At 47.0% G+C, this 16,169-nt stretch overlaps 1 protein-coding gene across 2 annotated transcripts in view; it reads right to left on the minus strand.

Annotated features, from left to right (window-relative positions):
- The window catches only part of FAM120C (family with sequence similarity 120C), a 32,414-nt gene continuing 16,245 nt past the window's right edge, over positions 1-16,169 (minus strand). The window contains exons 3-16 of one of the 2 annotated variants that reach the window (XM_033172966.1): positions 15,881-15,963; positions 14,925-15,053; positions 14,377-14,549; positions 13,054-13,139; positions 10,521-10,704; positions 9,923-10,208; positions 9,623-9,794; positions 8,988-9,237; positions 8,480-8,594; positions 4,673-4,882; positions 3,730-3,931; positions 3,128-3,266; positions 2,585-2,642; positions 1-1,661 (exon numbers count right to left, since the gene is read on the minus strand). In XM_033172966.1, the coding sequence (XP_033028857.1) occupies positions 1,374-1,661; positions 2,585-2,642; positions 3,128-3,266; positions 3,730-3,931; positions 4,673-4,882; positions 8,480-8,594; positions 8,988-9,237; positions 9,623-9,794; positions 9,923-10,208; positions 10,521-10,704; positions 13,054-13,139; positions 14,377-14,549; positions 14,925-15,053; positions 15,881-15,963 (2,375 nt within the window). In that variant the 3' untranslated portion in view covers positions 1-1,373. Of the gene's footprint in view, positions 1,662-2,584; positions 2,643-3,127; positions 3,267-3,729; positions 3,932-4,672; positions 4,883-8,479; positions 8,595-8,987; positions 9,238-9,622; positions 9,795-9,922; positions 10,209-10,520; positions 10,838-13,053; positions 13,140-14,376; positions 14,550-14,924; positions 15,054-15,880; positions 15,964-16,169 lie in introns of both variants that reach the window. The other variant, XM_033172965.1, reaches the window with a different exon arrangement.

The raw sequence follows: 16,169 nt of genomic DNA on the forward strand, positions 1-16,169 counted from the left end.
TTTTTAAAAAGGATAGTTGTTGCTTTGAAACTAAAAGCTGTGATTTGAGAACGCCAAACCCTGCACTGATTTCCAGATTGTTTGCTGAAGCTGCAGGGTGCACACAACTCAGCCTATAGAACAGTAAATCACTTGAACTGTTTTATGTTCTCCTGGGTTACCCCCTCCCTCTTTGCCCCCCAAGGCTCTGGGTCGGTTTGATACTTTTGACTTCCAGCCTCCCCACCACCCGCCCCATGGCGACAGGGTGACAAATCCACCCTTAGCCCCAAACCCCTTTACAGCTCCAGCCCTATTCGTTTGCTCAGTCGTGGAATTGTAACAGTAAGTGCTCGTCCGCTTGAAGGATAAGAAGTTTTCTGTCTGATATCAGGAGGCCTGGTTCATCTGCCCCAGCAGCCCTGTTAGCAGGGCCAACTGCTGGCCACTGGGGACACAGGTCCTTTAATTCACAAAGAACGCATAGCGCATTTCGGAACACAAGTTGTCTCCCGGGAACATTTTCACCCTTCCGGGCTTGCCGTGTTCATATTTATATATAGCTCTATTCACGTTATATATAAATATAATCTCTCTCTCTTTCTCTCTCTTATATATAATAAAAAGCACAAGCTGACTGCTATACACACTTGGGAGTATAAGGTGCAGTAGCTGTGCTGCTCTCTCTCTCTCTTTTAAAAATCATTGTCTTTTCCTACACACACCCACCCCAAAAAATCTTCGCTCCATGCTGTCTGCCACCACCCCCACCCCAAGCAACACTGCTGTTTGGCCTGCTGGTGGGGGAGCTGGCAAGAAATTAACAAGGCAGGCAGGAAAAATCTGCCCCATTTTAAAATAAAACCTTGCCGGCTTTTTCTCCTTTAAAAAATATCCCATTCCCCAAATCCAGAATTGCCATAAATCTTGCACCCTAAAAACAACTCCCCCCTATAAAATTGTTTAAAAAAAATCAAAACAAATTCAAATAAAAATTTTAAAAGGGAAAATAAATGCCGCCCTTTCGGATCCGATTGGCACAATGGCAAATTCAAGGGGCAGAGAGCAAAAAGCGCTGGTGTGGCCATCCAGGGTGGGACAAGAGCCCCAAGCCATCCCATGCCACCCCGCCACCCTCCAGGGCTGCATCTGCTACTCACAGGGAAGAAGAAGAAGCACCCAGGACACAAACCCTCCAGATGTGAGTTGTCAAGAAAGCTCTGCTCCTGGACCTCCCCACCGCTTAACCATTCTCACCAGCTCAAATGTTTCCATTCTGGGGATTTGCAGAAGTGGTGTATCCTCCCCCCCCCCCCGCCCCACTAGTTGGTAACTCCATGACACTTCTCTCCACCGCCCCACTGCCAGCCAATCGGACCCACAGCGGCTTCCATTCACTCCTCTTTCTGCAGAGCTGGGAAGGAAAGCTTGTTCTCCGGGCACCGTTCAGGATCCCCGCTCAGCGTCCCAAAGAACGGGCTGTTGTTATTGCACGAGTCAGCGTCTCTGGCTAAGGCACAAGGTGATGTGGCTGAGGGGCAGGCTCCAGCCCCTGGGTCCTCGCCCACCGTGGGGGTGGTGCCCCCGTTCCCGTTCACCTGGGACTGAGGACGGCTGCTGCTGTTGCCACCATTGTTGTTATTGTTGAACTCTGGTGTCTTGGCAGTTCCTTCTGTAGAGCCCTGGCAAGTACAAGAGGAGGCCTTTAGCGGGGGCTGGAGTTGGAAAAACTAAGCAGAACACCCAGGTCCTGGGATATGGACTAGAGAGATCCAACCTAAAGATGCAGACACTTCTGAGATGGGGACAGAAGCCTGCTTCTATCAAAATCCTTTGCCTTGCACACAGTATGAAACACAAGAGTCCATACTGATGTCCAAAGCAGACCACGAGGTGAACACTTTTAACTTCAGAGCCACTTGTCCACCTGCATCACAATGCCAAATTGTGAGGAGTTTTTTCCATCCCAAAAGATGCAAGATAATGAAATATAATAACAGGTGACAAATAAAAGAAAGCAAAAGTGGAACGGAATACCTTGAAATAAACATAGCGGGGAAATTCCATACCAGAATCAAACATAATAAATTAATGTCAATCCCCCCCCCCAAAAGTGCAAGACGTGCAGTCCAAGGAGAGAAACAGTTCTCTTATTTCTCATACCCAGGTAGCTCTTTTCCACCTAGGAACCATTCAATAGACAGGTGAATTGCAACCTGCTATTCTTAATGCTGAAAGGCTTCCTTTTGCTGGCGATGGGTTAAAACATCACCCTCATTTTATGGATGGAAAACTCAGCCACCCCTAGAAGGAAAAGGAGCTGAAAACAAGCAGGCCAAAGAAAGGAGGATTCTTGGTTCTCCCAAGGTGGGGAGAGACCTCCAAGAGCCCTATTTTGCAGCATCCATTTTTATTTCTTCCAAAGTGTGCCTCATAGCGGCTGACATGAAGTGTACCCAGAGTGTGAGCCATTGCAGCAAGTGGTATCCTTTGGCAGAAATTTGGCAGATACTTTTAGAAGAGCAGGGAAAGGAGGATCCACCAGTGACAAAAAAGGGGGGGTGGACACTGCACAGGGAACAAGAGGTAAGGCAGGGGCACATACCTGCTTGCTCACTTTCTTGTTTCCTTTGGGGATTTTTCCAGAATTATCACGACCACGGCTGCAAAAGGAAAGAAAGACGCAACACCTCAATTTTACGAATGGAAATGAGTCATTTTATAATGTTCCCCATCCAAAGTAGTAAGTTATTAAATTGGTTAGCTTAGTATCCTAAATCTCAAATTGGTTATATATCCTTTTATCTCAAAAGGTATCTGTTAAAATCTAATTGATGAATCAATTAATTTGTTTAAAAGGCAGATTCATTCAGCTTTAACCTTTAATTGATTTTAAGGTGACTTAAGATCTTTCAACTTGCTCTGGATTCTCCCCACTCAATCCCGATTTACGGGTCTTCTCGTTCTTTTCCAAAACTGTTGAGACTCGTCTTCCCTTTCCCCAGAAAGGTGCAGAATCCAGGGGCCAGGCTCCCCACTCACTAGGAACCCCAAATCTCAAAAAGCTGCAGGGGACAAAGGGAAACAACACGCTTTCCAGACAACCAAGGCTATACGAAGCCAAGGCGACTCGTCTAGTGGCACCTACCCTTTCCCTGGGCCTCCAACGGATACCACTTGCATGCCGAAGGAACCCTGCCCACGGGATGGCTTGCTTCCAGCCCACTGGCCCACCACCATGCCAGCAATCTCCAATTTGCCTCCTTGCGGCGGGATAGGGTGAAGACCTAGAAAAAGGGAAGAATCAGTAAGCAACAAAGCAGAGTAGGCTGGTTTGCACCCTATTTGAACACCTGCAACCACACCTGAGGGTCTCAAGGTCAAAGCATTAGAGTTGGAAAGAAATGGCCCTACTGCAAACTCAACAGAGATCACTGCACCGATGGAGGGCAGGTGAGGAAGCAAAACTGTTTCTGGGGCTGTACTACTTTAGACTGCGGGTGGCGAACAGCTTGGTTTAGCATCTCCCCTAAAAAGAAAAGAAACCCACCCTTACCCCGAACATTAAAAAGTGGGAGAGGGGGAGCCTGCAGGAGGAAGTTTGTGCAAATTAGATCAAGAGCTTCCTGCCAGGGCAAATAGGATATGATGTAACTCCCAGTGGCTGGCTCACCATTCATTAGGAGAAGCAGGATATATATCATATGAAGCAAACACGTAACAGAGGCAACTGGAAGCACAGCAACTTACCTGTGAAGCCTCTGGTCCTCCCAGGGGCTGAAGGCTGAACAGAACCAATGGCGCGATGGTAGAGAGGCATAGGGTAAAAGGATGGGGCCATGGAAGATACAAAGGGCGGAGGTGGGAGCAGGGGAGGCGGAGCCTGGCGGTTGAAGTTGATGCCTTCCAGGATGCTCTGCCTCATCTTCTCTACCTTGGACACCTGTTCATTCTGTGGATCAAGGAGAGTAGGAGGGAGACAAAAAAAATAACTGAACCAGAGTTTGATGGTATTATAGGAGTGCCAGGCACTTCCGGCTGCCATATCCCTCCAGTAAAACAATATCAAGGTCATGGAGTGTAACTAGGGTGGCCCAGTTAGGGCAGTTTGCCCTGGTTATGATCTGGGGAAGAAGGGTGCCAAAGGCACATATTATGTGCCGCAACGACAATTATTTGAACAGACGGTGGAGAATGTGATCCCGTCGAAGTTAAGCACTTTGACTCCCCCACTGTAATCAGTAGGATGTGAAAATGCCTAACAAGATTGAGAGCCCTGTGCTGTATTCTATTCATGATGAAGTAATTAAGTATGTTCTCCAGATAATAGATTGAAGCCAGATACCAGTTTGCTCAGAGGCTTGGTTATGGTAGCAGGCCAGGCAGTGGCAGTTTCTTGTTATCTTTGTGCCTGCAGCTTAACAGTACACAAAAAAGCACATTCAGCTGTTGAATACTGCTGGTGGGTGGGTGCTGCGGTGGGGGAGAGAGTAACTAAAGGCCTTAGACAGCAGCAGCCAGAGAACTTTTGACAACACTCTTAGTTTCACCTTCAACTAGAAGGTGAGCATGTGTAGAATGCACAGGAGCAACTAGATGGGGCACTGAATCAAGGACTAAGCAGCAACTCAGGAAGTCAGCAGCAGGATCAACTGCTCAGCAGCCACTTTCTTCTAGGAGTGCTAACCCTTACCTGTCCATCACACAGGTCTATCAGGGGTGCCTTTTCCCACGTGGCTTTGATTAGCTTGCTCTGGAAAAGCTTCCCGTCAAAGTAGATCCATGGGCAGCAATGTTCCCAAGGGACGGGCTGCCCACATGCATCGTTGGCGAAGAGGGCTGTGTCCACTCCACTCATAAACAGAGCAGCCAGCTGAACTCCCCGGGGATCCAGCTTCTCAATCTGCAATGGAAACAACATACCTTCAGCCATCAAGGGGCTCATTTTAGTAACAGTCCCCCACTTTGTCACGGAGACCTCAGTTACTGAGTGAGTTACCCACAAGCCTGTGTTTGTAATGCAGGAGATAGCAACAATGAGGCTTAGCACGGGAAAATGATGATGGTGATAATGATGATGATGATGGGTATCAGATGGAAGCCTGAGACACAGCACAGGCCTTTCATTTCTGACCTCCAGAGTCAACCAAGCCAGACCTACTCATATGAACATCACTGGGTTAAAAAGAGGAGAGCAGATCCGTCAAAAGTGTCTTTTGAGGTCCCTGCTCTCACCAACCCTGGAGAGATTAATCTATTACATAATGGGCCAGAAGCAGGAACCGGGCGCAAACACCCCAAACCAAAATTTCCACCAAATCTTCCCATCTCTCATCAGGGCAGACCTCTCTCTGCCATATGTTCTCTTGTGTTCCAAACTTTTAGTGGCTCTACACTGGGCAATGCACTCTGGAGTCACGGCTCATGTGGGTATCGTACTCCCACCCTCTCTTCTCTTAGCCACGTTTACCACTTTTCTACCTATCCCTTGCTAGACCATGTCCCATTTTTAAAGGAACAAAAAATAACAGATGCAAATCTATGCATGCAAAGGTATGTATGACATGTTCTTCCTTCCCAGGGAGTACCTGCAACCTGTCCCCTCCCTCCATATTTAATATATTAAGAAGCAGGGCTCTCTTCCAGAGGGCATGGTTTCTGGCTCTCAAGCAGACCTGAACCCCAGCACCTCTTTCTTTAACAAAAGGAGTGCTGGCTCTACTGCTTCAGCAAACTTTTATTTCTCCAAAGATTTTTATTAAAGTTTTCACGATCCAGTAAAATAGTATCTAAGACAAATAGAATCAAAAAGACAAGAAATAGAGGTGAGAGGGAAAAACAAGAAAGAGAAAAAGAAAAAAAGAACAGATAGGAAACATTAACACCAATAGCAGTAATAATAATAAAACACCAAATGATATGTATATAGCCCTCTCTCATAAACTTCAATCGCCATATAAAGAAGAGTCTTCCTAGCCCACACAGGCCCTCTCCTATCACCTCTCTGTATGTATCTTCATTTAAGAAATCAGAAGAAAAATAAACTATCAAAAATAAGCAATCATAAAGAAAACAGAGTAAAAGAGAGGGGGGGAGAGATGAGAGGGGGGGGAAGGCTTCCGCTTCTCTATCTGCCAATTATTTGTATTTCGATTACTCAAAATATTTAGCATATACACTCTAGAAATATCCAGTTTTTCCCATTCTGCTAGATGGTAATCTCAAATTTTCTTCCCAGACGACATCTTTTCTCACTCAGGAAGTCTAATGTAGCTCTTCATTTATGCATTGTTATCTTCAAGTGTCCAATATGTATATCTCCCCCCAGTTCTTCGTGGTGAGCTTCTCCTCAGGGGTTCCAACCTTTCTCAGTACTGTAGTAATTCATCTTTGTTTGCCTGTTAAATCTTCATTAAATCATTTTTTATTCTTTTATTTTCCCCCAATCTCTTCTTCTGTTTGCATATCTGATATTCCACATCTCATCAGACACAGCTTTGAAAGCACGTTCAGTATAAAAAACTATGCTTTGAAATGTCATCAGCTGTTTTTGTGGTCGGTAAATTTCCAACTTTGCAGCAGATTCCGTCATCAGCTCCCACCTTTCTGGCAGCCATAAATCTGTCTCCTCAGCTCCATCTGGTATTTTTTTCACGTTTAGACAAAGATGGTCCCTCTGTTCGCCGATTGCAGATCCTACACCTCCCATTCGTCTTATCTGTATCCCAATCTCCTTAACCATCTCCTGTAATCTGTTTCTTAAGTCTATTAGCTGTGCCTTTGCATGAGTTTAAGGATCAGTGATGTCTTTAGTGTCAGCATGATATATTACGCTGTCTTCGCTTCCCTGTGTCGAGTGACGCAGACAGAAATTCCTACTTTCATTTTCCATCAACTCAGCACAGGGAAACAAGGATTTACAAAAGACGTAAAAAAATAAAATATAAGCAATTCTGAGCTCCAATATTTCCAGGCAGTGTATTAATTAGAGCTTCTTGAAAAGGCTTTCCATCTGTTATTGCTTTTAACTGTCCACAGTCTTTTCCCTCTGTGTGTTATTAATTGACAAATAGAGAATCCAATTTATATTCCTTTCTTTCCAGTCCTACTAATAATAATTAAGATAAGGGGGGGTGCAAACTTTAAGCTCCAGTGTAAGAGCGATTATGCAGTGCTCAAGCCAATATATTTGCCTCGCTGTAGACACATTTATCTTTCCCTCAGTATGATGATGAATGTCTTCTTCAGAATATCTGAGGCTGTGCTCTTCGACCTCCCTTAGTCCAAAGGGGAGTTAGGTAGCCAGATTTATCCCCTGGCCACCTCTCATCTCTGCTAGTGGAGCGCTAGCAGACATTATCTCAGTTCGCCATAGTTCCAAACAGAAGTCCCTGCTTCAGACAACTTTTAAAGATTGCAGTGGCCCTCCTGTTACACCTCTAAACATTATGCCACGGATTTCTTTCACTACTGCTCTACATCAAATTCCTCTACTTAAAGGTGTATGCAATTCAATGTAATACACGCAGGATGACTTTATATGGATGTACATCACAAGTTTTAGGTCTTATTGTCATAAGCAACAGAAGTGGTAGTAAACCCATTTGTGACCTGGGTTCTCATGATGGAATGTTCATGCACAGAAAAGGTTCCCTGTACACATAAAACTAAAATACCAGTAAGAAAGCCAATATATTAGACTAGAACCCTCCCTCAACCACCACCACCAAGCCTTCATGCTCATTCTCTATGTACAAGGAATATATAGGATCTCTCATCTGCAGTCTGGAGCAGAACAGCCTAGGTGAATTCCAGCCTAACAAGCCTTGCCAGCAGAAGCCCTGTGCAAGAACTTCCACTTGCACAATGGGGCTTCCCCCCCCATCCCCCTGCATGAGTCCCAAAACTTACTTGGGAGGGGGATGTCAAGAGAACATCCAAAACACCTTGCAGGGAGGAAAGAGGGAGGGGGAAGGGCTGCAATGCTTGTGTAGACAGAATGTTTGTCCTAGCACAATATTGAATTCCACCCATTGTATCATCTGCCATCAGAGTCAAGACAAGAGTCTGAAATTTCAGGTTTTGCAAAATTAGAAGTTTTGGGTTAGCAGGAAAAAGAGTACTATGAGAAGAGATGGGATGGGATAGGATAGGTGAGTGAGTGAAGGGCAGCAGGGAAGCATTGACAAGGGGAGTGCATCTGCAAAAAATGCATGATTTGCAGGAAGGTTTTGTCTCTCATGGACAAGAAAGGTTCCCCTTCCTTAGCCCACGAGCTCTAATCCACTGAGCCGCCTTCCTGATTCCCTGCAACAGAGATGGGGAATCAATGCCCTCCAAATGCAGTTGGACTCCAACTCTCATCAGCGCCAGTAGCCACAGCCAATAGTCAGGGATTATGGGAACTGTAGTCCAGCAACATCTGAGAGGGTTCCTAGATTCCCCACTCCTGCCCTAAGGGTATAAAGATTGCAAAGATCAAATCCAAACTCAACCTTACCTTCAGCTCTTGAAGCTGATCTGGCTCATATAGCTGAGCAGACACAGCCTGGGCTAGGAAGGCGTCCAACTCATGTCTATGCAGGATCCGACCCCCAGGCCACTGTATCATGTATCTTAAAAAAAGAAAGGAAAAATATGTCAGAATTTATAAATCAAAAGTTACTCCACCACATACTGGGGAGGAAAGGAAACCCAAGGGACACTTCCCAGCTTCTTTTTCTATTTAACTTTAATGCAGGAGGAGGTTACAAATGTTTTAACAGGAACTCAACATTAATAGCTAGCTAGATAGGCATCTACACCTTGTATTTTCTTGGAAACTCAAAATGGGAAATAGAATGTACTTTCAGTTACTAGAGTAAGTTTTGAGCCTCAAGTCAAGAAACGATATAACTGGCACTCCACCCACCCGTACAGAGAGCCACAATTCTTCCAAATCCAGCTGTGCCATTCCACCCTCTCTCCTGAGCATTCCCACCTATCATGCCCAGACCTGCCCCACTCACCGTAGCACACAGCACATAAGCAGCAGATGTGTGGGGACATTGGCGGGATTGAGCATGCTGGGGGTATCTGATTTCATACAGGCCAAAAAGGCTCTCATGCGTCGGTTCTTGTCCTCCACTGCTTTGCCCAGCCACAGCTTCTTGAGGTTGGGACATGTCCACTCTCGAAAAGCAAGGGCCGAAACCAATTCTGGAGTCTGTGGGGATTTCCCCTTGTATGCCGACCATTCCTTGACGATAACAGGAGGAGCTATGAGGGAAAGAACAGGGTCCATCTGACTGTGAGGATAAAACACCTGCACACAGTTCCTGTAAGGAGACACAGAAGGCACTTCCCCAAGCTCACATGATCAGGAGAAACACCATTTGGACACAGCCCACCTGGAGGGCAGATACACGAAACCAGGATGCTGCCTATCAATGATGACTGAACCTATTCAGCAGGCATGTACCTCAAGACAAGTCCAACCTGTACCGCAGTTCAACACAATGGGTAATAAAAAAGGCCCTTGCTGCCAATGAATCTCCATATTCCAAAAAGTGCCCAGGATACCTCTGGAAGGCCCACCTTCCACTTTTATGAACACAGCACTGGAACAGTAAAGCAACCATAGGCTGAAGAAGGGATCACCTACTTTTCACAGGGATACGCTTGCGCACAGCCAGCCGTTCCATCCGCCTCTGGGTCTCAGCCACACTGAAGAGGACGCCATAGACATGCTGCCGCGCAGCCCGGAAAAGGACAGCTGCTGGCGGCAGCTCGGTGTTGCACTCGTCTTCAATGCACACTGGGATCTTGATTTCACCCTGGAATGGAGTGTTGGAAACTGAGGGTCCAGGACTGCTGGCTCTCAGCCCCTGTGCTGTCCTCCGAGGCACCCCACAGAAAGCCAGTTAAAGTAACTCAAAAAATCCACTGCCCATCCCCACCTCACCTTCGTTAGGACATGGTAGATGAATGGGTACATAAGTCCCCGCCGGTGCCGGTGCTCAGCCACCCGAAGCACCTCAGGGGCAACAGTGGGCAGGGGCGGGGTGGTGATGTCCATGTGGTTGCGAGTCGCCATGGAGAGCAGCGAAGGAATGTGAGCCTCAGGCCCACTCAGGCTCCTCTCTGAGTTGCCGGTGCCCCCAGCTGGCTGCCCCCAGCCTTGGCTCATCCTCTTCTCAGCCCCAGGATCCTCCCAGCCAGACTTGCGAGGTCCGGATTCAGAGACATGGCTGCAGCAGTGAGAGGAAAGGGATACGCTAGCAATCCCACACTGCATGGCAAGCAGCAAAGCCAGGACCTGCCCCTTCTATCCAGCTTCTTCCCCCACCCCACCCCACCCCACCCCACCCCACCCCACCCCACCATGAGATCAGAACTGGGGAATCCTCCTGGCTCCACCATCCCTGCTCAATGCTACGCACTTTCCCATACACAAGAACAGCAGTCATGGGCCCCTGCAACCCACCTTCCTCCCATACATCCATAGCTGGCACCCCAGTCTGTCCTGCAGATCTCAGAATGCCGCTAGGTTCCCCACTCACTTGGAGCTGGTTCCGTTGTGCTCTTCTCCATCGGAGGAGGAGGAGGGAGAAGACCCAGGCCCAGATGATGGGGAGGGCTTGGAACTCAGGTGGTGGTTGGGGAACTTGGCAGGGCAGTTGTCATATGAAACAGGCCAGTTGTTGAAGTGTCCGCCCTTCAGAGCAGGGTCCTCGTGGAAAGGGGCTGCATCCACCAGGCCATGTGGAGAGAAGAGAAAACTGGAGCCAGGGCCGGGAAGGAAAGACGAAGAGGTGGCAACACCGCCATGAGTGGAAGGCGGGTGGTACTGCATCTTTGGCCCCATCTGAGGTGCAAACTGGAGATGGAAGCAAAGGGGGAAAATGGGTTGACAGGTTGTAATTGGGGCTACCTGAGCAAACCTGGAGAAGGGACACAGCTTAGCAGCAGAGAACACGCTTTGCAGGCAGGTCTCTGATCCCCAGCATCTGCAGTAAAAAATGGGCTCAAAGAACAAGTGATGAGAAAGAACTCTGCATGAAGCCCTGGACAGTGGCTGGCAGTCAGAAACAGATAGAGCCGTAGCCTTTTATGTGTTTCTGCATGGGAGGAGGGGTTCAAAGCACTGAAATTTCTCCCTTTGGAGATATGGTCCAATCCTCTTTCTGTGATCATGTACTGTCTAAATCTTTAGCTCAAGCAACTATAAGAGTTAGAAACATGAGTTTTATTTTTTTAAAAGGCTGAGATGCCTATAATGATAACATGCGTCAGATGCCACACTCCATATGGTATCACAGACCCATGGAATGTGCACAGCCCTGACTTGGCAGAAGATGCAACGCAACAGAATTTAAAGGGGGCAGTGGTAACAAGAGGGCATCATTCTCATGGTACAGTTTTATAGCTCTCTTTGAAACAGGACCAAATGCTCACAAGAGCACCTGCATATGAATGATCTGCAGGTGCAGACCTACCCTTTGCAAACACAGAATTTGGCCTTGGTCAGCAGATTTATACTGTATGAAGAATGAGACAGACTGCGGTAAAATTCCAGACTGTACTACTTCAGTCTGAGTGCAGGAGAGAGAGGGTGTCATGTTTTTGAATGCTGTAAACTTGAGGAATATGTTTATCGCAAGCCTCTTCTTTATGTGCTAGTCTGTTATACGTATGTAGCTTTTAGCATAAGAGAGCATTTAAAAAAATGACACACGAATACCCCTTGCTGCCTGAAGTAGCACAATCCAGAATTCTACTACCTCACTCTCCGCTGAAATACAAATAAGCTTGTTGTAGGCTGGGCTTGCAACAAGCAACAGTCTCCCCTCAATAACCCAATGAGCAATAAGGAGGCACAGCCACTGACCTGTTCCAACTCTACAGACAGAGACTCTCACTTAAGAGATCTACAGCAAACCTTTTTAGAACTAAAATATCCGCCTGATGAAGTTAAACAACATATCAACAGAGCCAGACTGATACCCAGAGAGAACTTGCTGCAAGACAGACCCAAAAAAGAAAACAACGGAACACCACTAGTAATCACATACAGCTCACAAGTTAAAACAGTACAAAGCATCATCAGAGATCTACAACCTCGCCTAGACAATGGCAGTTCTCTTTCTCAAGCTCTGGGAGGAAGACCTTTCATCGCCTACAGACAGCCACCCAATCTTAAACAACTCCTCACCCAAAATAATTACAACAACAGGACTCAACATGGACCTTGGTACCACAGCTTGCAATAAACCCAGATGCCAGCTTTGCTGCCACATAAACCTGGACAACACCATTACTGGCCCCAACAACATCAAACATACCATCTCAGGACTATTTAATTGCTCATCTTCTAACATTGTGTATGCAATCAAATGCCAACAGTGCCCTTCAGCTCTCTATATTGGACAAACAGGCCAAACCCTACGCCAAAGGATAAATGGACATAAATATGATATCAGGAATCACAAGACAGAGAAACCAGTAGGAGAACACTTCAATCTCCCAGGACATTCTATACAAGATCTCAAAGTAGCTGTCTTAATACAAAGGAATTTCAGAAATAGACTGGAAAGAGAAGTTGCTGAATTGCAACTCATTACAAAACTCAAAACCACAGAGAGACCTGGTCTGAACAAAGACATTAGATTCTTATCTCATTATACATGACAAAGCTATCTTTAGCTATCTCACCCCTTGCTTTTTCCTTTAGGACTAACTGCAGTCGTTAACAGTCCTCAACAGGTTTTCCACACCCATCAGCCAATCACCCATTCCCACCACCCTTCTGAGTAATACCCCTCCCCACTCTCTCACTATATATAAGTGTCTGGTGACTTTTATTTCAGTGTATCTGAAGAAGTGTGCATGCACACGAAAGCTCATACCAAGAACAAACTTAGTTGGTCTCCAAGGTGCTACTGGAAGGATTTATGTTTTATTTTGTTTTGACTATGGCAGACCAACACGGCTACCTACCTGTAACAGCCACTGACCTGTCTATCTTGAACACAGTAATGACCAACATTATCAAGAAAAGCTGAACTTCTGCCTAAAGCAAGTGTGGGGACTTACCACAGCCTTCCCAGAAGGGAGCGGTACCATTGGATTGCGGTTCATAGGTGCTGCCCCTCCAAAGTGGTTGGGCCCGAAAGCTGGAACTGAAACACAGAATTGTCACCTTGTTAAATACAGGAATCTTCATTTTCCCAGCACACCCTTGCCAGGACCATTAAAAAGACTGAGTGAGGATACCTGCCAATGTACAAGTTGGTTAAACTAGGATGTGGTTGATGAACATTTCAAAAAGCACGTGCGAGCAGGGGGAGTCATATTTTTGTGTTATGAAGCAAAGTCACTTATGTCTTTCCCAGGCTGGTGACTCTGACTTTGTACCTTTGGCCAACTTTATGGTACTCTGCCATGCTGGAACCCCTGCACATGGCAGCATGGTTTGGGAAAGTGGTTCTCAAAGATTTGCGTAAATCTCCCGAGAAGAGGGTGGTGTTCAATACAGAATGAGGAGACGTACTTTGGTCCAGAAATCCTGGAGGAATTTTGTCTGAAAAGTCACTCCAGGCCCAAAAAAGAAAGGAGGGGGTGCTGACTGATATACCAGTTCTCTTGTCCAGCAAAAGGTAAATAGTAGAGTGCAGTTCACTGGCAAACCATTGTTCAATTTTCAATTCCATATTTCCTTTGATTATTTAGATTCTTGCAAAAGATGCTGGACTAGTGGAATTTAAAGTCCATCAAGGCATCTATATTCTTAAACAAGAATGCATACAGTCATACCTCTGGTTACGTTTTTTCAGGTTGCGCTCCACGCCAAACCTGGAAGTACCGGAACGGGTTACTTCTGGGTTTCGGCACTCGCGCATGCGCAGAAGCGCCGAATTACGTCACGCGCATGCGCAGACGCAGCACTCCGGGATACGAACGCTGCGGGTTGTGGACGTGCCTCCGTCACAGATTACATCCGCAACCCAAGCATTCACTGTATTCAGAGGCACTTAACCCAGATTAGCTATGCCTTGTTAAGAGATCCTGAGAATGCACTCTTGTTATGTAACTTTAACACACAACCATGGACAATGAGGAATGGCTGTTAATAGTAGTTTTGTATGAGGGCAGAATGTGTGAATGGCTCAATGAGATTACCAGCACCTGGCCTGGAAAGGTGCTCCAGTGCCTTTAGCAGACCATGATTCAAAAGGTGGAGTTTCCGGCTCCCTGTAATACATGGCCACTGAAAAACCAATCCAAACTTCTTCCAGCCATGTGGCTAATGAAAGGCACCCAAGCCCTCTTTGGGCCAGGAGGTGGCAACTCTAGAGAAAAGTGCAGACTTGATCTCTCCCAGCGGAGGGCGCCATAGGGTATCAGGCAGGGCCTCACCTTCTTGGACAGCGGGAGAAAACACGGCTGAGAGAGAGGTGAGGTTGACCAGCGCCGCCTGGATACTCACGAACATACGGGGACTGGCCCACTGGGGTAGGCGGTGCCTTCGTGGCCACGGAATAGTATTCTACAGCCTTCTTGAAACGCTCAATTTTATCTTCGGTCCTGGACTGGGGAGGAACCAGAGGAAAAGAAAGTGACAGGGGCGGGGACAGGAGTGCAGCCAATTGCAAGTCGCAATGGCATTCGGTGTGAAAATCCTACCGCCAGCTCAAGCCGACCAGCACAGAGGGCTATAATGTTATGCGATCTGCTATTGTTATGGGGTTGGAGGCACAGGCCACTATGAACCAACCAGCTGCTGTGGACTGCGGAGGCGCTGAAATGGGAACCCAGGATCTAACCCTCATTTTAGCAGTCCCCATGAATAAGCCTCTTTTCCTTCTGTGGATCCCTTTATTCCAAACCTCTCCACTGCCTGCAACTTTCAAAGCAGCCGCAAGGATAGGTGGAAATTTAGCCCTGCACCACAGGCTCTGTCTCACCTGGGAGTGCTTGAAGACATCTCTCCCTATCACATCCAAGTTGGAGGGATTTTTGATGGAGCTGACATACTCGGACACAGCCTTGATGACTACATCACAGGGTGGCAGGACCAGCTGATGGGCGCGCACCTAGAACCAGCACACAAAGCACTTAAAATCCCTGGCAAAGGCAAACAGCAGCAAGACAACATCTCTGTGCTCTACAGGCCTGGTAAGCAACAAGTTCTCCAGAGGGCTATTTTGGGGGCAGTCCCCACACCCACCAGGTGGATGAACAGGAAGTTCTACTGCCACAGACACCCCTTTTTGCTACAAGTCTCTTTCTTCTCTGGACTTGCAATGGGGTGCCGTAGGAAGATACATGGCTTGTACCTTTCAGGGACCAAATTTGGCCCTGGGGCCTCCCAGCTGTTGATCCCTAGTGCAGAAGCATGGTGCACCGAGATCCTGAAATGGCTCCACCCTATTATGCAGCTCTTGCTAGTGACAGAAGCTCACCTGGCTCAACTGCTTTATCCTAAAGCAGGAGTCCAACATCTGGAGAAATACCAGCCCCCACATGCTCCACTCCTCTTCCAGAGGTAGGGACAGAAATCTTAGTTTTTATTAGCCTTGGTCCAAACTGCATTTCTCCCACTTGTCTGAACGACAAATATCATACTGAGTTCAAGTAGAGCTATCCTCAGCACCACCACTCTAAACATCAGAGCCACCCTTTCCCAAAATTGGTTTTGAAAGCACTGCCTCTCCCGCCGCTCCTCAGAAACAACCATGTCTCCCAAGAGTTGTGGACAAAAGATTTTGGAGTGCTAGTTCCCATGCACCTCACAGTCTTTTTTCCTTAAGACACCACTGCACCAGTTCATTCCCCAAAGGGCAATCCTTCTGCAGCCCTTTCAGTCCAGGGTTTCCTGCCTTGCTGGCCTCGAGACAGGACAAGGGGATGCTGGCACTACCTTGAGTGAAGCTAGTGGGTGGTCTGGTCCAAGAAGGCTCCAATGGAAGGCAGCCAAATCTTCATCTGGAAGGATGTGGTTCCCTGGGAGCAAAAAGGGGATAATAACTTAACAGCTGCCAACAAACAAGAGGATTCAAACCCTCTACCCCCCCCCATCCAATTAATTTCTCTGCCTTTCCAATAGGTAAAACACAGGTATGCAGAAACAGGTCTCACTGGATTGAACCTGCTAGTTAAGGTTTAAGCACATTAAGTATAAAGGTAAAGGGACTCCTGACATTTAAGTC

This window comes from Lacerta agilis, chromosome 16, assembly GCF_009819535.1.
Source record: "Lacerta agilis isolate rLacAgi1 chromosome 16, rLacAgi1.pri, whole genome shotgun sequence".
Classification (NCBI taxonomy): Eukaryota; Metazoa; Chordata; class Lepidosauria; order Squamata; family Lacertidae; genus Lacerta; species Lacerta agilis.